This window comes from Callithrix jacchus, chromosome 1 (assembly GCF_049354715.1).
Source record: "Callithrix jacchus isolate 240 chromosome 1, calJac240_pri, whole genome shotgun sequence".
In the NCBI taxonomy this organism is placed as follows: Eukaryota; Metazoa; Chordata; class Mammalia; order Primates; family Cebidae; genus Callithrix; species Callithrix jacchus.
In genome coordinates this window covers 209,275,385-209,299,776 of record NC_133502.1, presented here as the reverse complement: position 1 = coordinate 209,299,776, position 24,392 = coordinate 209,275,385, and the positions used below count along the sequence as shown (strand labels likewise).

General features: G+C 54.7%; 1 protein-coding gene across 17 annotated transcripts in view; it reads left to right on the top strand.

Annotated features, from left to right (window-relative positions):
* The window catches only part of CSNK1E (casein kinase 1 epsilon), a 35,845-nt gene extending 11,708 nt beyond the window's left edge, over positions 1–24,137 (top strand). For 4 of the 17 annotated variants that reach the window (XM_035272652.3, XM_035272622.3, XM_035272638.3 and 1 more), the window contains exons 2-12: positions 1,074–1,161; positions 12,293–12,403; positions 12,531–12,679; positions 13,814–14,042; positions 14,713–14,883; positions 15,859–16,007; positions 19,430–19,490; positions 20,337–20,529; positions 20,627–20,766; positions 21,595–21,659; positions 22,936–24,137. In XM_035272652.3, coding sequence (XP_035128543.2) covers positions 1,086–1,161; positions 12,293–12,403; positions 12,531–12,679; positions 13,814–14,042; positions 14,713–14,883; positions 15,859–16,007; positions 19,430–19,490; positions 20,337–20,529; positions 20,627–20,766; positions 21,595–21,611 — 1,296 coding nt within the window. In that variant the 5' untranslated portion in view covers positions 1,074–1,085 and the 3' untranslated portion in view covers positions 21,612–21,659; positions 22,936–24,137. Of the gene's footprint in view, positions 1–1,073; positions 1,162–12,292; positions 12,404–12,530; positions 12,680–13,813; positions 14,043–14,712; positions 14,884–15,858; positions 16,008–16,584; positions 16,695–16,791; positions 17,168–19,429; positions 19,491–20,336; positions 20,530–20,626; positions 20,767–21,594; positions 21,660–22,935 lie in introns of those variants that run through there. The other 13 variants (XM_035272672.3, XM_035272667.3, XM_078340623.1 and 10 more) reach the window with 6 other exon arrangements.
* The last annotated feature ends 255 nt before the right edge of the window (positions 24,138–24,392 follow it).

Genomic DNA, 24,392 nt, shown 5'->3' with positions numbered 1-24,392 from the left:
AGCACAGCTGCTCTGCTCTCTTCCTGTTTTGCCCCCGTCTGTGAGTGTGGGAGACCGCCAGGTGGGACAGCCGGAGCCCTATCCTGGGCGAGACTGCTACCGTCTGCAGGGTGGTGTGGGGCATGTGGCATGGCCTCTGTAGGCCTGAGTTCTCTGTCTGCGAAAGGAGTTCCCTCCTGCTAGTCCTTGATGCTGGTTCTCTTGTAAACACCACTCCTTTGCTTCTTGTGGAGTCCCTGGTCCCTGTCCCATGCAGCACTGCCTCCAGGCCTTCGAGTTTCCTCCTCTGCTGACCAGGAACAGGGTGTCCAGACTTTTGGCCCAGGCCCAGAGCAGAGGGGTCCCTCCTAGGGTGGCCCTGGCCCCGAGGAAGGAGAGAAGCTACTCACATCAGATCCCCTCCTACCCCTCGGGGACTGGGGGCTAAGACCCTGGCTCAGTCCCCTCTGTTGTTCTATAGGGCCCTCTTAGGAGACCCTCCTCCTAGTGTTGAAGGACACCAGCTCCAAACAGTTTATCCAAGAAGCTACCAGTCTCCCTGTGAGGTTCTTGGTGTCATGATGTGGAGATGGGGAGGTAGCTGGAAGGTGGATGGTCTAGGGTGTTTCTTTCCTGCCTTCCCTTCAATAGCATGCTGGGCACTGGCAAGGTCTGGCCTCTGGGCAGGGGCAGTACTTGGGAAGACCAGGCCAGGCTTTGGGAGCTTGGGGTTAGGAGTGGAGGGGCCCTGTCGTTTCAGAGGTATAAAAGGGCCAATGCCCATTGTGATTCTTTGAGAAGCTTCTATTGAAGGACCCCTGAATGAATATCCCTCGGAGACACGCCTGCTTGTCTCTGGCTACCCTGAAACCTGTTCTCAGTCTGCTTTGGCTGTTCTTTGGGTGTGTGGGGTATGGGCTGTGGTCCACCTGACACCTGGGTGTCCTCAGGCAAAGCGAAGCCAAATTTCTCCCTGGACAATAGGGAGAATGGGGGTCTTCCAAGTTCCTGGTGGCTCTGCCTGGCTGTGGTGGGCTGGACCCCTTGCCTGGCTCTCCACATCCCTGACCCTCGTGTTCCTGCTTCCTCCGCAGCAAGAGTAAGCCATGGAGCTTCGCGTGGGGAACAAGTACCGCCTGGGACGGAAGATCGGCAGCGGGTCCTTTGGAGATATCTACCTGGGTAAGTGTTCCTCGTGCCAGCTGGAGCCCCTGGGGCCAGCCCAGGGGACCAAGAGGAGGAAAGACGCTAGGATTTTGGGATCTCAAGTCAGAATGTGGCTCCAGTGGCATGATTTGCCCAGGACCATCCCAGATGGGGAAGGAAGCAGCAGGTTGCCGAGAGGCAGGCCAGGGGGCTTCTCCTTTCACAGGCCAGGCCGGGCACAGGAGGGTATTTTTAGCTCCAATTTCTGTAGGAGTTGTGCAGTTCCTCTGTGCCTCAGTGTCCCTGGTCAGCTGGGTCCCCAGCCGGGTGTGGGGAAACCCAGGTGGGGTTCCCATCCTCTCCCTTGTCTCCGGGGAGAAGGATATTGATAGATAAAAGAGGCCTGGGTTGCTGCTGGACCCCCAGCCAGGCCCCCTCCCTGTGGCCTGGCCTCCTGGAACCCTGCCCAGGCAGGCTTTGGGATGATGCAGGCTCCCCTGTAACCTCGGGGGCAGGATGGGGGGGGGTCTCCTCATTAGAGAGCTCTCTCTCTCTTTCCCTCCGGATGTGCTTCCTGTTGAAAGTATGAGTTTGCTGTGATGTTGCATTTTAAACAAATCACTGAACTCTCAGTCCTCTCCTTGGCCTGGGAGAAATGAGGCTTGTGCCTTTCAGTGCCACTTTGGAGGGACACAGTCGTGAGTCCTGGCCCTTCCTATGTGATTGTTGGTCCGAAGTGAAGGTATTTCGTGTCGGTGATTGTGGATTAGGGAGTGGAGGCTTGGAGTTGCTGAAGTGAGATGGCCAGCCCGTCTCGGATCTGTCCTCATTCCTGTCCCTGCACCCTCAGAAGCAGGCTAGATGCACCTCTGTGCCTTGGTTACCTTCCTTGGAAAATGAAAATCAGCTCTGTCCAGTACAGAGGACACCAAGTCTGTATGTTGTGTCCATTAGTTCTGAACTTTGGGGTTTCTGTTAGCCTATGGTTAGGGGCCCTTGGAGTGTGAGATCTGCTGCTAAGGAACCCTCAATGGGGACAGGGAAGGAGACAGGGAGTTCTCTGGGCACTTTCTGCAGCCTCTAGAAATAGTTCCAGATTATTTGTTCCACACATCAGGAAACTGAGGCACAGATGGTCAAGTTGGCCTCCCAAGACTGCTCTAGAAAACTAGCAGAAGCAGCCTATGTGCTTCTCTGCATGAGCGAGAGCCTCTGGGGGTGACGTGTTACACGTCAAGCTCTGCATTCTAGACCTGGCTTTGAGTGGCTGTGGGAAGGTCATGCGACTCATCTGTGCCTCAGTGTCCCCATCTGTAAAGTTTGTGATAATGCTGCCTGGCTCAGAGGAAATGACAGATGGGAACGTGTTTTGTAAACGCGAAGGTGCCAGGCAGATGTGTGGTTCATTGCTAAGTGTTTAGTAGATGATCCTTGCCTGTGGACCCCGTGGAGCTTGGAGAGAGGGAGAGTGTGCAGTGCCGCTGGTTTAAAGGTTTTCTCTGCAACCCCGAGCTACTCCCGGGATGCAGGCATTAAGTGGTATCTGCCAGTGTCCAGCACACATGGCTTGCCCACAGTGGATGTTCACTGAAGGCTAGTTAAGTAAACCAGTGACTGTGACATGCACAGACATGTGCAGCAGCCTCACAGCAGGATTGAAAAAGGCTGGGGTGACGGGGCATGGTGGCCCACTCCTGTAATACCAGCACTTTGGGAAGCCAAGGCAGGTGGATTGCTTGAGTCTGGGAGCTCAAGACCAACCTGGGCAACATGGCGAGACCCCATCTCTATAAAAAATACAAAGAAGTAAGCTGGGCATGGTGGCACATGCCTGTAATCCTCAGGAGGCTGAGGCAGGAGAATTCCTTGAACCCAGAAGGCGGAGGTTGCGGTGAGCCGAGATCGTGCCATTGCACTCCAGCCTGGGTAACAACAGCAAAACAACGTCCCCCTCCCCCCCAAAAAAGACCCTCATATCACTGAAGCTGTTGGGCTCAGCACTGAAGCCCAGAGCCACTGACTGGAGATCAAAGGGCATGGAGACAGCTCTTGACACAGACTTGTGCCTACACGGCACCCATTCCACGTCCCGCCCCTCTTTTTGCAGACGGGAGACTGAGGCTCATGGCTGGAGGGGGACAGCCCAAGATCACTCAGAGAAGCCAGAATCTCATGTGGTGGGACCTCCCTGGGGACAGGACTTCCTGTTTATCTTCATAGTCATCTCATTCATTTTAAAAACTAAGTCCAGATTTACTCCTCTTTGTACTGGCTCTAGAGTAAATTCAGCCAAAGTTTGGGTGCTGGTGCTTCCTTTTACGAGCTGTATGCGCCTGAACAAATGATGACCTTTCCATCCTTGGCTTCCCCATCTGCAAAATGGGTGTGTGAGAGGTAATGAGGTCATGGCATGTAAAATACCCGCATATGCTGGCCCAGCAGTAGTGCTGTACGCCGTGACCCCACCGTTGGTCTCAGTTTCTAGTTGGGAGTTGCTTTTGAAGGATCTGGGGCCTCTGGGTGTGAGTCTGGGGAGGCGAGTCAGACTCCTGACTCTCCTGTCTTTGCTGGTACAAGGCCCTTGGGGGACCCTGCCCTGACTCACCATCCTGCCAGCACCCTCCTGGGCCCCCGTCTTGTGGGTTTGGGGACAGTGATGATTGTAGGGCCTCCCTGGCCAGCGTTGCTGGCTGCATTTATTCAAAGCTCTGGCCACGTTCTCATCCCCAGTGCTGTGCCAGGGCCTGACTCCAGATGGCCTCTGCAGGTGGGGCTGGATGCATCTTCCAAGCCTTGCTTTCCAGGATCACCTGAGGGCCGGCACACTGGATATGGCTTCTGCCCCTCCTCCCTCTGCATCATATGGGGTCAGCCAAGAAAGTGGGGCCTGCTGTTGCCTGTCCAGCGTCTAGAGGTGGCCGAGTCTGGGCCCATTCACTAGACTTGCATCCTGGGAACTTTCTAGACCTCTTAAGAGTCTCTGGTTCTCAGCTCTGAAAAGGGTGGTGAACAGTGTTCCCTGCTGACAGGTGGTTCCAGGGGTGAGAGTTAGTGCGGGGAACATTCCAGGCCTCTGATGGGTGGGAACTGAGGTTGCCGCCACTGCCGCTGCTGGAACGGGTGGGCTTCATCCCCTGTCCTCAGTCCATCCAGGTCCCTGACTGTGTCCATGTGTCTGGAGTAGGCCCCCATAAGAGGCCGGCCACCCTGTGGCCACGTGGAACTTGCCAAGCTCCCAGCCCCTCTGGGGCCAGCCAGGTTCAAGCCCTTTTCCGTGTCCAGGTTTGTTTTGGGAACTGGCAGTGCCCCCACTGTATCTAACTCATGGGCCATCTTCTGTTTCTGAAATCAAGCAGTTCTTCCAGCTTCTAGGCCTTCACATGCAGGGGACCCTTGTGTCTATGCTCGGCCGGCTCCCAGACACAGCCTCTGCTAGGAAGCCTCACCTGGAGTTGGAGTGGAGAAAAAAAACAGGGGATTTGGGGACTAACTTTTTTTTTTTTTTTTTTTGAGATGGAGTTTCGTTCTTGTCGCCTAGGCTGGAGTGTGATGGCACGATCTCTGCTCACTGCAACCTCTGCCTGCTGAGTTTTCAAGCATTTCTCTTGCTTTAGCCTCCTGAGTAACTGGGATTACAGGCGTCTGCCATCATGCCTGGCTAATGTTTGTATTTTTAGTAGAGACGGGGTTTCACTATATTGGCCAGGCTGGTCTTGAACTCCTGACCTCAGGTGATTTGCCTGCCTCAGCCTCCCAAAGTGCTGGGATTACAGGCAGGAGCCACTGCCCTCGGCTTGGGGACTAAGTTTCAAATCCTGGCTGTGCCCCAACCAGTTTTGTCAGCCCTCAGGCCAGTTCCCTAACCTCTCTGAACCTCAGCTCAGTGGCTGTAAGAATTAAGAGAGCTCAGAGAAAAGCCTGAGCTTCCTGATAGAATTTAGAGGCCACAAAGGAACTCATTGGTGGCAGGACCTGCTGTAGGGGGAGGCAGCTCTGGCAGGTTTCCAGCACTAGAGGGGGTCAGAGGCTTTGTCTAGAAGCTTGGGTCCCTGTCCCTGGGAAGTGTGTGGCATATGATCATTTGACCTTTGGTGTCTGTTTTCCACATGTCAAACAAATGCAAACAGGAGACTGGGCGCAGTGGCTCACGCCTATAATCTCAGCACTTTGGGAGGTCGAGACAGGCGGATCATTTGAGGTTAGGAGTTTGAGACCAGCCTGGCCAACATGGCAAAACCCAGTCTCTACGAATAGTACAAAAATTTGCTGGGCGTGGTGGTGTCTGCCTGTAATCTCAGCTACTCGGGAGGCTGAGGCAGGAGAATCGCTTGAACCCGGGAGGCAGAAATGACAGTGAGCCAAGGTCATGCCACTGTACTCCAATCTGGGTGACAAAGTGAAACTGTCTCAAAAAGAAGAGAAGAAATGCAGACAGTAGTACTCGAAGGGGCGTGGGAGGGCTCGAGAGGAGGAGGGCCTGGTCTACCCACTACCTCCCCAGCTCCTCTCCTCCCCAGACATGTCTGCCAAATCACCAAGTGCTGTAGGCCCTGCCTCCAGAGTGTCACTCAGTCTCTGCACCGTGCCTGGGCAGGGCCACTATCAGCTCTTGCCTGGAGTCTGTAGTAGCATTCCCAGGCCTTCCTCTACCCCTCTAGCCTCCTCCAGCCCTTTCTCATTCACCAGGTAGTCTCAGCAGGGCGATATTTGCCCCCCAGGAGACATATGTCAAGATCTGGAGACCTTCTGCTTGTTACAATTTAGGGCAAAAGGGGTGCCCTGGCATCTAGTGGGTAGAAGTCAGGGGTGCTTTTAGACACCCTGCAGTGCCCAGGGCAACCCCATAACCAGGAATTCTCTGGCTCCAGGGTAAGTAGTGCCAAGGTTGAGAGATCCTGGATCACACACCTGAACGTGGCCTTTGGTGCCTCGGGCTGAAGGCCAGGATCTTAGTGGCTATTCAAGACTCTTCAGATCTCTCCCCTGCCCACCTCTTCCATTGTCTTTTTCTGCTACCCCAGGGGTCCCGCTGCACCTGCTCCTGTTGGGCCTTTGCCTGTGCTGTGCCCTCTCTTGTCTATCCAGTACAGTCCTATTTGGGAGTCAGGAGCCCTTATAGTCTGCCCTCCAAGGAGGCTCTCCTTTCCTCCGTAGCATGGCTTACTCCGTCTTCCTCACTTCCCCCTGGCTGGACATCAGCTCATCTGTAGCCTAGGGGCTGCATTTCCCATTGAGCTGAGCATCGTGGAGCACTGACTGTGTGCCAGGCACTCTTTAAGCATGTTTGCTCTTCAGCATCCTCATGGATGTAATCCCAGCACTTTGGGATGCCAGAGTGGGTGGATCACGAGGTCAGAAGTCAAGACCAGCCTGACCAACATGGTGAAACCCCGTCTCTGCTAAAAATACAAAAATTAGCCAGTGTGGGTGGTACGTGCCTGTAATCCCAGCTACCTGGGAGGCTGAGGCAGGAGAATTGCTTGAAGCCAGGAGGCAGAGGTTGCAGTGAGCCGAGATTGCGCCATTGCCCTCCAGCCTGAGAGACAGAGCAAGACTCCGTCTCAAAAAGAAAAAAAAATTTCTAATGAGCCAGCTAGTGTCATCAGTTTATAGATGAGGTGCTTGGGGCTCAGAGAGGTGAAGTGCCTCGTGTGAGGGCCCCTGGCCAGGCGTCCAAGTCAGGATTTGAGCTCTAGCAGCTTGGCTCTGAAACTCACACTTTAACCGCTGCACTCTCCTGCGTCTCTGCTCCTGGGGAAATGGAGCATGGCCAGGGGACTCTAAGGAGCCCAGCCTGCCTCCTGTGCCACATCCTTGCTCCCCGATGGAAACCTGTGTGGCTCGTCCCAGTGACAAGCATTGATATGTCAAAATCTCTGCAGTTTGCAAAGTACTATTTTTCCTGTTGCTGGCTAGATTGAGTTATTCATTCTATTTTTCTTTTCCTTTTATTAAAAATCCAAATAACACAAAACTTGAAATCAAAGCACAAAAAATGTGTTAAGTGAAAGAAACCAGTCACAAAAATCACGTGTCATAGGATTCTATTTCTGTGAAATGTCCAGAAAAGACAAATCCATAGAGACAGAAAGTAGATTAGTCGGGGGGCAGGGGATGGAGTTAAGAGATCCTCCCCCGTCTCAGGCCTTACCCCATTAAAGGCTACAGGTGTTTTCAGGGTGATGAAAATACAGCTTTCCTGGGCCAGGCATGGTGGCTCATGCCTGTAATCCCTGCAAATTGGGAGGCTGAGGTAGTTGAATCACTTGAGCCCAGGAGTTCAAGACCAGCCTAGGCAACATGGCAAACCCTGTCTCTACAAAAAACAAAAATTATCCGGGTATGGTGGCTTGTGCCTGTAGTCCCAGCTACTTGGGAGGCGGAAGTGGCAGGTTCACTTGCGCCCCAGAGGTTGAGGCTGCAGTGAGCTGTGTTAGTGCCACTGCAATCCAGCCTGGGTGACAGATTGAAACCATGTCTCAAAAAGAAAAAGAAAATGCAACACCCCCTACCCTCAGCACCTATGGGGAATAGGTTCCAGATCCCCCTCAGATACCAAAATTCTCCAGTTCTCGAGTTCCTGATATCAAAAGGTATGGGATTTGTGTATAACCTACACACATCCTCCATATACTTTAAAGCATCTCTAGGTTGCCTATAATACCTGATACAATGTAAATGCTATATAAATAGTTCCACTGTATTTTTAATTTTTATATTATTTATTTACTTATTTACTTTTGAGACATGGTCTTGCTCTGTCACCCAGGCTGCAGTGTGGTAGCATGATTGTGGCTCACTGCAGCCTTGACCTCCTAGGCTCAAGCAGTCCTCCCACCTCAGCTTCCCAGGTAGCTGGGACCACAGGCAAGTACAATCACGCCTGGCTAATTTTGGTATTTTTTTGTAGACACAAGGTCTCACTATGTTGCTTAGGCAAGCCTCGAACCACTGGACTCAAGTGATCCCTCCTCCTCAGCCTCCCAAAGTGCTAGGACTACAGATGTGTATCACTGAGCCCAACCTATTTCTTATTGCTGTATTATTATTTTTTGGTTTTTTTTCCCTACATATTTTTGATCCATAGTTGAATCAGGTGCGGAACCCACAGCAGATGCTGATACAAAGGGCTGACTGTTCTGAAATTGATTGTGGTAATGACTGCACAACCTTGGGAGTATGCTAAAAACAGTGAGTCGGACACTTGGAGGTAGTCAATTGGAGAGTTACGTGAATTACATCTCAATAAAGGTGTTCAGGCCAGGCGCGGTGGCTCACGCCTGTAATCCCAGCACTTTGGGAGGCCGAGGCAGGTGGATCACGAGGTCAAGAGATCGAGACCATCCTGGTCAACGTGGTGAAACCCCGTCTCTAGTAAAAATACAAAAAATCAGTTGGGCATGGTGACCTGTGCCTGTAATCCCAGCTACTCAGGAGGCGGAGGCAGGAGAATTGCCTGAACCCAGGAGGCGGAGGTTGCAGTGGAGATCCCGCCATTGCACTGCAGCCTGGGTAACAAGAGGGATACTCTGTCTCAAAAATAAATGAATGAATGAATGAAGGTGTTGAAATAAATAACAACTTATAACACAGTATCCAGTGAAGCCTCCCCCACTTCCTCCCTGACCCACTTAGCCCTGCACAGTTGTATTTTGTTCAGTGTTTCTTTATGTAGCTAGAGCCAAACACAGATACTTAGTTCCCCACCTTTTTAAAGAGAACCCTAAATGAGAACGTGAAATATACATTGTTCTGTGTTTTGCTTTTTCACTTCCTGTATCTTTGAGATCTTGCCACTTCTGTGCAGGGAGAGCTTCCTCATTCTTTTTCCATTGTATTCTGTTTTATGGATAGGTTATTCTTTATTTAATCAGCCCCCCCCCACCCCCCAGCAACAGGGACATACCTGTTGTTTCCAAGCTTCTGCAGCCAACAGCCTGGTCCCCTCCTTGTTCTGCACCATACTAGGATGTGGGGTATACTCCCAGAGTGGGGTTGTTCAGGTCAGGGCTGATGATGTCAAATCCCCCTCCAGTGGCCACTCAACAGTTCACACTTCGACCCCCTGGGAGGAGCGCTCAGCCACCCCACAGTCTTGCCGACAGACGTGTTATCTTGTGAGACTTTTGACAGTCCTAGGTGAAAAATGGTCTTTCAGGATCATATCAATTTGCATTTATCTTACAAGGAGGTTGGGCATCTTTTCCTGTGAGTAAGGCTGTTCTATTAATGAGTTCTTTCTTTGTGAAGTGCGTGTTCAAATTCTTTGCCCTGTTTTCTGTTGAGTCTTTTTCCGACTGATTTGTAGGCGCTCATTACGTACTAACTCTTTGCCTTTGATAAGAATTGCAAGTGAGTATGTTTCTTATGACTTTGTTTCTGGTGTTTTTGCCATGCAGAAGGGATTCCTTTTTTTTGGAGAGGAAGGATTTGTGGTTTTCCTTTTGTTTTGTTTTTCATTTAAATTTCAGGCTTCAGGATTTTAAATCAGGGATAAAAATAAAAGCCTTGCTTAACCCCAAGGCTATAAGGCAATTCTCCCTTCTAATGTTAAATGTCGAGTGGATGCAAAGAATACATAAAGAATGCCTGCGTTGCATAAGGCATCCCTCCCTACCACCACCCTCCCACATTTCATCTTTTTCCCTCTTTTGTATTTAAATCTGTATTGTCCAGTCTTGTCGCCTGCTTTGATATGGAAACAAGCAGAGCTGTGCAAGCAAGCTCTCTTCTTTTTTTCGAGCCAGGGTGTCTGCCACCCAGGCTAGAGTGCAGTGGTGCAATGTCAGCTCACTGCAACCTCCGCCTCCTGGGTTCAAGCACTTCACCTGTCTCCGCCTCCCAAGTAGCTGGGATTACAGGTGCCCGTCACCATGCCCAGCTAATTTTAGTAGAGATAGGGTTTTGCCATGTTGGCCAGGCATCACCATGACAGAAATTCTCATGCCCATCAGCAGGCACTCCCCGCTGTCTGTGCCCCTGGCCCCCAGCCACCGCCATTCAACTTTGTGTCTCTATGGATTGGCCAATTCTGGATTTCATGTAAATAGAATTATACAACATTTGTCCCTTTGTGTCTGCTTTTTTCAAGTAGATTGTTTTCAAGGTGCATTCCTGTTGTAGCATGTATCAATGTATCAATGCTTTATTCCTTTTTTTTGAGACAGTCTCCTCTGTCACCTAGTTTGGAGTGCAGTGGTGTGATCTTGGCTCGCTGCAACCTCCACCTCCTAGGTTCAAGCACTTCTCTGCCTCAGGCTCCCGAGTAGCTGGGATTATAGGCGCACGCTGCCACGCCCGGCTAATTTTTTTTTGGATTTTTATTAAGAGATGAGGTTTCACCATTTTAGCCAGGCTGGTCTTGAACTGCTGACCTCATGAACAACCACCGTTGGCCTCCCATAGTGCTGAGATTACAAGTGTGAGCCACCGCACCCAGCCTTTATTCCTCTTTATCGCTGAATAATATTCTGCCGTGTGGAGACACTGCATTCTGTTCGTCCCTTCATCTGTGACCGAGTTGGTGGCTTCCCCCTCCGGCTGCTGTGAGGAGTGCGCCGTCTGGGATTCTTGGGTGACTGACTGCACCACTGTTCCTTTTCTTTTGCTGCCGGGCACCTGGGTTGTTTGTGCCTGTGCACGTCCTTGTCCTGTCCCACTGGGGCGTATGGGTTTCTGAAGGACGTACACTCAGGAGTGGGTTGTTTGGACGAGCGTTTATGTTCAGCTTGACTCAGGAGGTGCACGGGCTGTGCCCCCTCACACCCCCACCTTGATTTCTTCGATACCAACTTTTCCTCCATTTGAGATTTCTCCTGGTTGTGTGAGCCGTGGTGTCTTTTCTCAGCTGGCCAGCCGGTTGTTCCAGGGACATTATTACTGAAGAGTCTCATCTTTTCTTTGGATTTGAGGTCCTGTCTTTCTCCTGTCGTGGACTCCTCCTGGGGCTGTGTCCCTGGGGGGTGTGCTGGCCTCTTTCTGTGCTGATGCAGCACTGTCTACTCCTGGTGGGCTGGCCGCTGGCCCCAAGGAGACACCCCGTCTCCCAGCCTCGCCCCAGCCCTTCCTCTCTTCCGCCCATATAGCTAGGGAAACTGAGGCAAGGTGTACTTTGGGTTTGGTCTTTCTGGTGACTTCTTGATTCGGGGGACTGGGCCCAGGCAGAGAGCAGGGCTTTGGTGTGTGTGAGGGTAGTTTCTTTTCTTTTTTTTTTTTTGAGACGGAGTCTCACTCTGTTACCAGGCTGGAATGCAGTGGTGCGCTCTTCACCTCCCGGGTTTAAGCAATTCTCCTGCCTCAGTCTCCCGAATAGCTGGGATTACAGGTGCTTGCCACTACGCCTGGCTAATTTTTTGTATTTTTAGTAAAGACGGGGTTTTACCATGTTGGCCAGGCTGGTCTTGAACTCTTGACCTCATGATCTGCCCGCCTCAGCCTCCCAAAGTCCTGAGATCATAGACGTGAGTCACTGCGCCTGGCCGAGGATATTTGAGAAGCCAGGAGTGGGCTGGGGGAGAGGTGGAGGTGCAGGCAGGACCTCTGACCTAGGCTGGAGGCCAGCAGAGTCGGGTCGATGTTCGAGGCCACCATTTACTGGTCATGGGACCTTGAGCTGGGTCTCAGTTTTCTCATCTCTAGAACGGAGGTGAGAATCAAATGAGATGCTGGAATAGAATGTTCGGGGCTCCCTCTGAAGGCACCAGCATTGACTGAGGGGTTGCGTGGCCATCCTGTCCTCATCCTGCAGGCCAGTATGGTCCTGGGTTGTTCAGTGTGTTTGGCGGCCCTGCCCCATGGGGCCCCTTCTCTGCATGTGTCACCACCTCAACCCGACAGACCCCGCTGCCCAGCCTTTCGCTAGGCCTCGGCCCCCCTCCCTTAGATGGTCTGTGAGCCTTTTGCATCCCTGCCCCTTGCCCCATTCACCTTGGGCCTCCTTGTTGCCCCGGCCTGTGGCTCTGGGTAGCCCTCGTGTGTCACCTCTGTCCCCTGCAGGAAGCCTCTGCTGAGCCTCCTTTGCCCCCTTCCTGGCCTCCACTAAGAGCTTCTCAAGGGCAGATGGCCCAGGACCCGGCACACACCAGATCTCAGAAATGCTTAGTGGGGCGCCTGGGACTGCCTGGCCTTTGAGGGTGACCCTGGTCCCTTGTTTCCCCTCCCTGGGCAGGTGCCAACATCGCCTCTGGTGAGGAAGTCGCTATCAAGCTGGAGTGTGTGAAGACAAAGCACCCCCAGCTGCACATTGAGAGCAAGTTCTACAAGATGATGCAGGGCGGCGGTGAGCGCGGGGTGGGCGGTGGCAGCGCTGGCTGGGCGGTGGCAGGCGTGGGGTGGGAGGTGGGTGGTGGGGCAGGCGTGGCTGGCTGCCTCTGACCCCTGACAGAACCTCTCCGCTTGGCCCCCAGTGGGGATCCCGTCCATCAAATGGTGCGGAGCCGAGGGTGACTACAACGTAATGGTCATGGAGCTGCTGGGGCCCAGCCTCGAGGACCTGTTCAATTTCTGTTCCCGAAAGTTCAGCCTCAAGACGGTGCTGCTCCTGGCCGACCAGATGGTGAGTCCCCGTCCCCTCCACCCCCAGCCAGGTCCCTGTGGGCCCAAGATACCAGCCCGGCCTCCTGCCACCAGAGGATGCCAGAGGACAGGCCTGGGCCAGGCGAGGTGGCTCACACCTGTAATCTCAGTACTTTGGGAGGCTGAGGCGGGCGGATCACAAGGTCAGGTGTTCCAGACCAGCCTGGTCAAAATGGGGGAAACCTTGTCTTTACTAAAAATACAGAAATTAGTTGGGCATGGTGGCGGGCGCCTGTAGGTAGTCTTAGCTACTTATGAGGCTGAGACAGGAGAATTGATTGAATCCAGGAGGCAGAGGTTGCAGTGGGCCAAGATCATGCCACTGCACTCCAGCCTGGGCAACAGAGAAAGACGCTGTTTTAAAAAAAAAAGATGAGGTCTCACTGTGAGACCAGTCTGACCATCATGGTGAAATCCTCTGCTAAAAATACAAAAAACTGGCCGGGCGTGGTGGCATGCGCCTATGGTCCCAGCTACGTGGGAGGATGAGGCAGGAGAATCACGAGAACCCACAAGGTGGAGATTGCAGTCAGCCAAGATTGTGCCACTGCACTCTAGCCCGGGCAACAGACAGAGGCTCCATCTCAAAAAAAAAAAAAAAAATCAAAGGCAAGGGCTGTGTGTATGCCCGAGTTTGGCATCCTTCAGAAGCCCTGTCTTTGGTGCTCCGTCTCTGTCTCCCGTGCCTGGCTTAGGCTTCCCTCTCGCTCCCTGCCTGCCCCTTCCCTGCATCTGTTGCCTCTGGTTCCCTAAGTCCTATGAGTGTGGAACGGGGTAGGCAAGCCTTCCCCGGGGACCCTTCTGCCTTTCTAATGAACTCTTCATTTCTGGATCTTGCCATTAGCTTCCCTGCGTTGCTCTCTTTCTCTGTCTCACAACCAGTTTGGTGAACTCCTCCTTCAGAGTTCATCCCGATGTCACGTTTTCCAGGAGGCCTTCTCTGGCCTGCCCCTTGAAATCATCCTTCATAGTGGAAGGCAGACATTTCTTCCTTTTCAGGGTAGGGACCAGGTGTATGTTTTCCATCTCTGTGGCCCCAGCCCTTGCCTGGCCCAGAGTGCTGGGTGAGGGCCCCTCTGTCGAACACCTGCTGAACGGCCCCCTCCCCCCCCAGATCAGCCGCATCGAGTACATTCACTCCAAGAACTTCATCCACCGGGACGTCAAGCCTGACAACTTCCTCATGGGGCTGGGGAAGAAGGGCAACCTGGTCTACATCATCGACTTCGGCCTGGCCAAGAAGTACCGGGACGCCCGCACGCACCAGCACATTCCCTATCGGGAAAACAAGAACCTGACTGGCACGGCCCGCTACGCCTCCATCAACACCCACCTGGGCATTGGTGAGGGAGCCAGGCCTGGAGCAGTGTGCACCTGGGGCCGCTGACCAGGGCCTAGCTCTCTGGAGCCCTCCCACCCCCTACCTTAGTGGAGACCCCCCCGGGCTCTTTTCTAGTGAGAAAGTCCACACTCCATCTGCCCCCAAGCTTGGGCTTATTCCCTGTCCTTGCAGTCAGGCCTTCCCCTTTTGTAAGCCAAGCCCCGTGTGATGGGCGCACACCCTGGCCCCGCTTCCTTCTCTGCCCTGTTGAGTGGGTGAGGACACTTCCTGTTGATGCAGGCTGGGAAGCACAGGCTCAGAGGTTTAAACACCGGTTGCTTAAGGTCATGTAGCTTAGCGAACGCCAAAGCTGGATTTGACCCCAGCCCCGTCTGATGCTGAAGCTTGTGACCTCTCCACGGGGTGGACCAGGCAAGGGGGCAGTAGGTGCCCACTCACAGGCATTGAATGATTAAGTGCCTGAGCTGGAAAAACTTGGGCCAAATTAAGTTGAGACGGCCCTGCCTTGGGCTGCTTCTCTGTAGGAGGAGGATGATAGCAGTGCCTGTTTTTAATGTGCAGTGAGCAACATGGGAGGGTGCTTGGTGCATGGTGAGGAGCACGACCCAGAGGATGTGCGAGGGGCCTGAGTGGACCCCTGTCCCTCACCTGGTCTTTGATTCTCTGTACAGAGCAAAGCCGTCGAGATGATCTGGAGAGCCTGGGCTATGTGCTCATGTACTTCAACTTGGGCTCCCTGCCCTGGCAGGGACTCAAAGCAGCCACCAAGCGCCAGAAGTATGAGCGGATCAGCGAGAAGAAGATGTCGACACCCATCGAGGTCCTCTGCAAAGGCTATCCTTGTGAGTAGCCCAGTCGGAGGGGACATGCCTGTGGGCCCCTGGGGCACTGTTTAAGGGGAAGGTGAGGCCATACAAAGCTCACACTGGGGCCTGGCACCGTGACTCAAGCCTGTAATCCCGGCACTTTGGGAGGCCGAGGCATATGGATCACCTGAGGTCAGGAGTCTGAAGCCAGCCTTACCAATATGGTAAAGTGTCATTTCTACTAAAAATACAATAATTAGCTGGGCATGGTGGCAGGCACCCGTAGTCCCAGCTACTGGGGAGGCTGAGGCAGGAGAATTGCTTGGATATGTGAGGTGGAGGTTGCAGTGAGCTGAGATTGCACCACTGCACTCGAGCCTGGGCAACAGAGCAAGACCCCATCTTAAAAAAACAAAAAAAAAACAAAAAAAAAACAAAGCCCATACTAGGTTGCCCCAGCCCTTGGCATCTGAGCAGGAACCCCTGGCTCTTTGCCACTCCTTGGCGCAGCCGGAAGTCCTGGTTTCCCTGGCCTGGCTGTTACACCTGTTGCTCCCCAGCCCATGTTCCTGCCTCATCTCCCAGGGGCCCTCTCCCCAGTTTTCTTGAGAGGGAAATGGGAGTTTTCCTCCTCTTGCTTAGGTCATGTGGGAAGGTCCCATCGGGCTCTTGCAGTCCTTTCAGTTTGTGGCAACGATTGATCTTCAGGCCCCGGTGCTTGGTGAGGTCAGTGGAAGAGCTGTAGGCATGGCTCCTGGAGCCGGCTGCCTGACAGGCTCCTGGCCGCTGTTGGCAGGTCTTCCCTTGCTCGGAAAGTGGCAGAGGCTCTGTCACAGGCAGGCCAGGCTTTCATCGTGGTAGGGAAGGCTGTGGTTCTGTTGCCTTCTTTCCTTCCCCCTGTCAGATTGAAAGTATCTGCAGGAAAGTGGGTGGCTAGGACAGTGCTGGCTGCAGGGGCTCTGGAGCGTGGCTCTCACGGTGGCTCTCTCTGTCCCTTGCAACACCCACCAGCCGAATTTTCAACATACCTCAACTTCTGCCGCTCCCTGCGGTTTGACGACAAGCCCGACTACTCTTACCTACGTCAGCTCTTCCGCAATCTCTTCCATCGGCAGGGCTTCTCCTATGACTACGTCTTCGACTGGAACATGCTGAAATTCGTGAGTCACCTGGAGACCAAGGCGGGCTTGGGGGACTGGACAGGGAAGGCCCTGACTCATAGGGCCAGAGTGAGCTGGTGGCGGGCGGAGCTCCCGACAGACGGGAGGTATGAGCTGGACAGTGTGGTTGATGTCACTGGGGTCCCGGAGCCCTCCTGCCTCATCCGTGCTGACAGCTCGTGCCGCCGTAGGCAGCAGGGCCCAGGCAGGGCACTGCCTCCCATCGGAACAAGGAGGACCTGGCATGGCCTGGGGTCCCTCCTGTGTGCCCAAGGTGAGACATGGGTGGTGCTGGCGGCGCCCCCTGCCGCCCTGATCGCTGTCTACACTATCCTGCTGCTCCTGTTCTGCACGTCCCAGGCGGCTACCTGCACTGCGGCCCCTCCGGCCAGCCTGGACCCGGTCGTGCTGCTTTCTTTCTTCTTGGTCATGGGACCCTGGGTCTGGCTAGGCAGTTGTTCTGTCTCCCTCCTTTAAGAGTCCCGGGGGTGGGGTGGGGAGCAGCACTGGCTGGCTGTGCCCAGGGCTCTGGAATCCGTGAAGTTGTATGTCTTCTTTCACATCTCTTCTGGAAAAGGGGGCTTCCTTGAGCCAGGCTCAGCCCTGTGACAGCCCCGTGACAGCGAAGGGACCATTCTGTCCCCACCCCTGTCCCTGTGCCGGGCCCGCATACCCACCCATGTACTGGTAAGGACCCTCTGAGGCCTGGCTTTTCCAAGATTTACCACTTGACCAGGGAGCGCAAGAGGCTGAGCCTCAGCTGTGCTCTCTTTGTCCCTTCCAGGTGCCCGGCGCCCCTGGGCACCCAGAGCCCCCCAGATAGGCCCATGGAGGAGGTGGAGGAGCTGTTCCCCCAAAACTACTGGCCTGTGGTCTGGACTCCAGGGCCCCATTTCTGATGTCGCCAGGTGTGCCTGAGCCCATCGGGGCCAGGCCTGAGGAAGTGTTTCTTGGGTGGAGGGGATAGTGGAGAAGGCCCTGCCATGGAATCCTTGGGAAGGAGCCAGCCCGCCTGAAGGCCAGGACAGCCTGAAGGAAGGATGGCGGCCACTGCCCAAGAGGGGCTTGGTGGGAACGGTTCCCAGGACAGACTCACAGCCAGACCCCGCCGGCAGCCTCTGTATTGAACCTGAACTCATTAAACACCACCTCTTGCTCCATCCTGGTGAGCCTATTTCATGGCAGGGCCCTCGGCCGCCTTGCCACGTGGTTAGGACCAAGGCCTTGTTCTGGAAGCCAAGGTCGGCACACTGGTCTTGGGCTTCTCTTCTTTCTGGTTTCAGACAGTGATGTGGTCTCATTCACTAAGGAGTGAGAGGTCAGGCAGAGAATGGGGGTCTTGTAGGCCAGGGACCTCAGGGAGAGAGGCCTCTGTTACTTTTTCAACAGGGGTAGGAATGGGATATGGGCAGGTGGTGCCTTCTCTATTTTACCCTAGACCTTCTGGCTCCAAATGAGGCTCAGGGCCCTGGGGCACCTGGGGCCAGTGCTTTCCACCACAGGGCATTGGGCACTGGGCACTTTCTCATCGAGATAGTCACTCCCAAGTCTGGTTCTGCGATAGGCTTGGCCCTCCAGCTCAGCACAACTCCAAGAATGAATTTTGTGTTCTCAAGACTGACACTGTCCAATATGGTAGTCACTGGCTATGTGTGACACATTTTTAATGAATTAAAATGAATCAAGACTGGAAATGTCGGCCAGGCATGGTGGCTCACACTGTAAGTAACCCCAGCACTTTGGGAGGACAAGGAGGGTGGATCACTGGAGGTCCAGAGTTTAAGCCCAGCCTGGCCAACATGGTGAAACCCATTTCTACTAAACATACAAAAATCAGCCGGGTGTAGTGGTGTGCACCTGTAATTCCAGCTACACAGGAGGCTGAGGCAGGAGAATCACTTGAACCCAGGAGGCAGAGGTTACAGTGAGCTGAGATTGTGCCACTGTACTCCAGCCTGGGTGACAGAGCAAGACTGTTACCAAAAAAAAAAAAAAAAAAGAAAGGCAGACTGAAAATGTCGTTACTCAGTCACCTCCGACACATTTGAAGTTCTTAGGAGCTGGATGTAGTGGCCACCACATCCAGCAAGGCAGACGGGACAGGACCATTTTATTCATCCAGAACGTTCTGCTCCCATCACTACTCTGGGTGCCTCCCTTATGGATTCTAGCAAGATTGTCTAGCCAGCAAGATCTCTTCTCTAGCCAGGCCAGGAGCACCTCTCCACCCAGTGCTGCTGCTCTCACCTTCCTGGAGTCCCTCTTGAGGCAGGCCCTGGAGTTAGAAGCTGGGCAGAGGTGCCCCCATCCTTGTCCTTTGCCTGTCTGACTCATTGCCATGGCCACTGTGGTGAGCTGAATCACCTCCGACAGCCCCCTGGCAGAAGCACCTGGAAAACATGCAGTGGAAACCTTCTCCCTGAGGCCAGGCCCCTCCCAAGCCCCCGACAGTAGACAGGACCCCTGTGTTCAGCATCGGGGTGCTGGGATCTTTGGGTCCCTGGAGGCTGGAAGCCACTCTCAGCACATACAGCCACTGTTCCGAGGGCCAACCAGCCGTCCAGGAAGGAATTACGGCCAAAGACAGAGGTCCATGTGATGACAGGTGGATGCTTGCTGACCTTTTGTGTTTTCTATGGGCAATAAAGGCCAAGAGAGCTCCCTGCTGTGCTTTTTTTGCGTCCTATGGGTTGGATGGGACCTTGGAGAGTCACCCGCTTCCTGCCTCTGGGCTGGCGATGGCCTCAGCCTGCTGGGCTCACGAAGGACAGGGACTCCAGCCCTCTGCTTGGCTGGTGGCTGTAGGGCTGCATGCCTTGAAGCGAGTCACTCAGGCTCTGTGTCCCAAACTAGGGAATGAGATTGACTGGCCTCACGAGGTTGGTGTGACCCTGCCCACAGGAGGTTCACCACGGAGGTATCATGGCTCATGTTCCTCCCCAGGCTTTGCTATGGCTCTGGCTGGGTCACTGTTGGCCAGCCTGCAACTGAGTGGGAGCCCAGGGTGAGGACCAGAGGTCAGGAGTTGGAGCCCCGGTGGTCCCAGGCCTGTCTGAGAAGCTTCTAGGTGGGAGGATGGGAAGATGTGTCAATAGAGTGTTCTAAGGCAAGGCTCTGAACAGTGACCTCTTGGGGTGCTGAGAGCAGAGTGGGACTAGGTGGCAGAGGCCTGGGTTCAGATTCCAGCTCTGCTCTGAGCTGTGTGACTCCGGGCAGGTCATGAGGGGTTTCTGGGCTGTGGTGCCTCCCTAAGGTTCAGGGATCATTCTAGTCGTAGCCACTACTTCCTGGAGTTCCTTAAAGACAGGGCCCACCCCCGCCCCCACTTGTTGGCCAGTCTCCTGGGAGAGATGTGGGTGGCAGGAACTACACCCTGTGGCCCATGAGCAGGCCCCCAACTCAGCCCGCAGCTCTCTCCACAGATGCGGCCCCCCTCCTGCCAGCCCCCTGCCCTTCCCTGCGGACGGCCCCGGGATGAACTAGGTAATGCAGCTGGGCGCTGCTCCCACAGCTGCTCCTCTCTGGGCCTTTCCACTTCCTCCTGCACAGGGGCAGCAGTAGCTGGAGAGCAGGGCCCCTGGGGGCTCAGGGTACCCCTTCTGCTCCAGCCTTGCCTGCTGTGCCTTTTCTTCCTCCATGGGGCACGTGATTCCATTTTCTTCTCCAGCTCCTCTTGAGCCCCTGTCCCAAGGCAGGCAGTGACTGTGGGTCCCCTGGGTCTTCTGGCTGTGGCCTCCACTGTACCTGCCAGAAGCCATTGCCAGGTCCTGGCAAGGGAAAGACAGCTCCCTGATGAAAAGTGCCCCTGGCTGGGCACTGGGAGGGCTGGTTTGAGTCCTGGCCCAGCCTTCCACTAGTTTTGTGACTCTGGGCCTGTTCTTTTCCCCTCTGGACACCGCTAGCCAGTCTGCTAGAGGCCTCTCAACAGCTTCCCTGCTCAGTTTGGCAACACTGAGTAGTTCAGGGCTCTCGGTACACAGAGGGGGTTAGGGCAGGCCCAGCCCCAGGCTGGGAGGACCAAGGGGTGCTCTTGATCATCCTGAGAGCATTTGTTGTCCTGGCTCTGGCTCCATCCCAGGAGAGCAGGGCAGACTGACCTCCCTCTGCCCCCAGACTACTGCCTTCTCCTTCCTCCGGGTGGTTGTGTGGCTTCTTGTTTCTGCTATGTGATTGTGGGTCATGGCTTCCTGCGCTTGGGGGCGAGGCTGGAGCAGAGGGTTTCTGAGATGCCTACCTGGCCTCCCTCCCCTGCTGTGCCCTACAGGGCTGCTGGGCCCAGAGCACCCTGGCCTCTGGGGCTGACCGGTGTCCCTTTTTGCTTCCCTGCAGGGTGCAGCCCGGAACCCCGAGGACGTGGACCGGGAGCGGCGAGAACACGAGCGCGAGGAGAGGATGGGGCAGCTACGGGGGTCCGCGACCCGGGCCCTGCCCCCTGGCCCACCCACGGGGGCCACTGCCAACCGGCTCCGCAGTGCCGCCGAGCCTGTGGCTTCCACACCAGCTTCCCGCATCCAGCCAGCTGGTGAGCAGGGCCTCAGGCAGTGGGCTGGGCTCAGGGCGGGCAGCGGGGCTCTGTGTGTGCCCACTCTGAGGGTGGCTTCCCATGCCTCTCCCTGCAGGCAATACTTCTCCCAGAGCGATCTCGCGGGTGGACCGGGAGAGGAAGGTGAGTATGAGGCTGCACAGGGGCGCACCCGCCAACGTCTCCTCCTCAGACCTCACTGGGCGGCAAGAGGTCTCCCGGATCCCAACCTCACAGGTGAGCTGCCCCCTGCCAGTGCCTCTGGGCCTCACAGCTGAGCTAGAAACGTCCCCCCCCCCCCGCCCCGCCCAGGGTGAGGTCAGGCCTTGGCTCTGTTCTGCCCTCTCCACTGACGCTGCCTGCCTTGGAGTGAACCCGTCTGTTGAGCTGGGACTTGGCCTCATTTAATCCTCTGAGGTCTAATGACCCCTCTTGAGCACAGTCATGCAAGGCTCAGAACAGTAACATTCCCTGGCAGTGGCACAGCTGGGCTCGGGCCCAGCCTGGGTGGGCAGCAGGGGCTCAGAGATGAGGTACTTCTGCTCCCTGGTATCAGGGACCCCCCCCCCAAGAGCCTATGTGAGTACTGGCCAGAGCATGGGGTATGAAAACAGTGGGGTCCTATACACTTTGTGGCCCTGTTTGGATGGGAACACTTGGGAAAGGCGGAATCTGGTTGCCCAGGGAAGGTGGCCTGGCAGGGGCAGGTGGGAGCCCTGCCCTTGTCCTCCTGCCTGTGGAGGGGGTGCCCTGGGCCCAGCAGCCCTGCATGGCACAGCAGGGGAGGAAGGCCGGGTGGACATCTCAGAAACGTCTGCCTGTGAGCGAGGAGGGAGTTCTGCAAGAGACCCCTCCTTGGCCATCTATTTAGGCGGCAGGCTTCCCTCCCTGGATGGTGTTCCTGCAGTCATTGGAATCACACGACGCTTCTCTTGGCTTGAGGGGCTGTGTGGGGGTGCGGGTAGAGCTCCCCAGTGGGGAGAGACTTGCCAGATCTCCATCGTCAGCAGTGGAGGGACTTGACTTGAAGTTTGTTCTTCTCTCTCCCTCCCCCATCCTCAAAAGACAAGTGTGCCATTTGACCATCTCGGGAAGTGAGGAGAGCCTCCAGTGGACCAGTGTTTGCTTAGGTGAGTCCTTGACGCTGTAGATGCAACCCGCCCAGCCAGCCCTGGAAGCTCTCAGAGCCCCAGAAAGAGACCAGTGTGTTGTGGAGGGGGTGGGTGGCAGTGGCAGATGGTACCAGGCGCCCCAGAACTAAGGGGCCTCAAGGAGTTTAAAACCTCAGAGCCTGCCTGACCCGGGGCCACGGGTTTCTCTGCTCCAGCCTGACCCCACATGGATTCATTTCTGCTGGAGAAACTCTTTTTTCTGCCCCTGGGCCAGCCCTCTGTCTCCTTTTGCCCTAACGTATTCTGGAAGGTTGTTTCCCAGCAGAGGGGGGGCCATGGGCACACACGCTGACCTCTCCCAGGGCTTTAGCCCATCTCAGCCTCTGGGCTGTTACGCAAGTTAATTCCTGCACAAGACTCACAGCAGGACTGTGGAGGAAGCGGAGGAGGCCTTTAGAGGCCCCTGCAGGACTGGGAGAGGCCCTCTGGCCAGTTCAGGCCTCCTGGGCCTTCCCTGACTGCATGAGGTCTTGAGGCAGGGTATAGAAACTCTCTACTCCGCTTGGGAAGGGGAGGTGGTTCTTTGGGCTTGTCGAGGGTATAATCTGAGCTCTCTGGGGAACGTGTGTAGGCAGTAGCGTGACTCATCAGGGGACTCTGCTTCCCATTGGGACCATCTGAGTGTGGTCTGTGTGGTAGAAATTCATCCACAGAGGGAGTGGAGGCAGGAACAGGGCTGACCTTCCTCAGATCTCAGGCCCAGGAACCAGGCCATCCATGGTGGGTTGGGCAGATATTTGGGAGTGGGGTGGGAGATGCTCACCAGGAGGGCAGAGGAGGGAGAGAATTCCTTTCTGTCACATAAAGATGGATCTCTTAGCATTCTGGGCCTTGAGCCAGAGGGAGATAGACCGAGGGACAAGAAAACAGGAGCCTTGGGGAGCTGGGTGCAGTGACCTGCGCCTGTAATCCCAGCACTTTGGGAGGCCAAGTTGGGCGGATCGCTTTAAGTCATGAGTTCGAGACCAGCCTGGCCAACATGGTGAAACCTCATCTCTAATAAAAATACAAAAATTAGCCGGGAGTGGTGGTAAGCGCCTGTAATCCCAGCTACTTGGGAAGCTGAGACAGGAGAATCGCTTGAACCTGGAGGCAGAGGTTGCAGTGAGCTGAGATTGTGCCACTGTGCTCCAGCCTTGACGACAGAGTGAGACTCCGTCTCAAAAAAAAAAAAAAAAAAAAAAAGCCAGTGGCAGCCGTGCACCTCACCTGTCTTCTCCCTTCCCCCTTCTAGTGTCTTCACTGTATTTTCTTTTAATAAACAAAAAAAGATGGAAAAAATAAACCACTCAAAAGAACAACAACAAAAAAACCCAGCACACAACCGACAATGGATTTTGTTTCTTTGATTTCTTTGCCAATGGCAAGAAGATGGGATGCCCTCAGCACTGAGGATTCTTGCCCCCTTGTGGTGCCTGCTGCCCCCAATCTTCAGGCTGCCAGACGCTCCCCCGACAGCTCCAGGCTATAGGAGTCAGACGCCAACCGGCCTGCCTTTCCTGCCCCCACCCACCTGCCGGGAGAGGAACGGTCCATGTCCCGGAAGTGGCAGGTCCCAGAGCCACAGCTGGCCCTTGAGCATCATCGGAGTGATGTGGTCAGTCGAAACCCACCGAGTTTCCCTAGTCTCAGAATCCAGGAGATACGCACAGCGACACCCACTCTGAGATGACAGTGGCCAACTTCCCAGGCTGAGCTTTTCCAGTGTCCCCCTGACCTCCAGGCTCCTCCTCTGCATCTCCTTGGAGTGGGTGGGGAGGTGGTGGGGGTCGGCATCCTTTGTGCGTGTGTGTGGATGTATTGACCCGTGTTTCCCAGGACAGCAGGTGCCCTGGCTCACCCCACCTGCCAGGCCAAATTCCTGTTCTCCCGTATCTACTAACAAGAATATGGGGGTGGGTGGTGACCTCCGAATCCCTCAGAGCTCAGAGGGTCCTTGCTGCTGCCGATCCCTCCCCCAGCCCGTCATCAGCTGGTGGCAGCTCCATCTTCCATTCCTGGTTTTAGGGCAGAATCCATGGAGACTACTTCCAGAAGGCATCTGACTCTGAGTTATAAATGACTTCCCTGTTCCTGACAGTCACCTGGGGTCCCCCCCTCTCCCTGGATTCCACCGTCCTGAGCAGGGGCCTGGGGTCAGGGCTGGGTTTCGATTAACCATCCTTCCTAGTTAACACCTCTTTTTGTTATTTTATTTTTGTTTGTTTTCTCCATGTGTTTTCCTAATTTATTTACCTCTCTTTCCCCTTTTTCCTTTTTTTTTTTTTTTTTTTAATTAAAGAGCAAAGCTTTTTATTACTTTGTAATTTAAAAAACAAAAAAAATACTGAAGAACTTTGGGGGGAATTTTGTACTTTTTCCTGTGTAAATATTGGACTTTTTTGAGCTTTATTGTGGCTGTTAATTTGAAGTAATAAAGTAGAAAAGATAAAGAGATACAGGCAGCCCCTGGTCCACCTCTGTGCCCTTGGGGTTTCTCCCAGCAGACCTGGAAGTGGCCTCGCTGGGATCAGTGGGAGTCAGTGAGGAAGAGCCCTCGCCCTGGAGGCAGCTGTGCATCTCACAACACTTGGGCAGTGGTGGGATGTCCAGGGGGCTTCAAAAACACGAGTGCATGCAGGAGCCACCTGGGGGTTTTATAAAGAGGGCTGGGGTAGGCCATAGCATCTCCCCGAACACTCCAGATGTGTG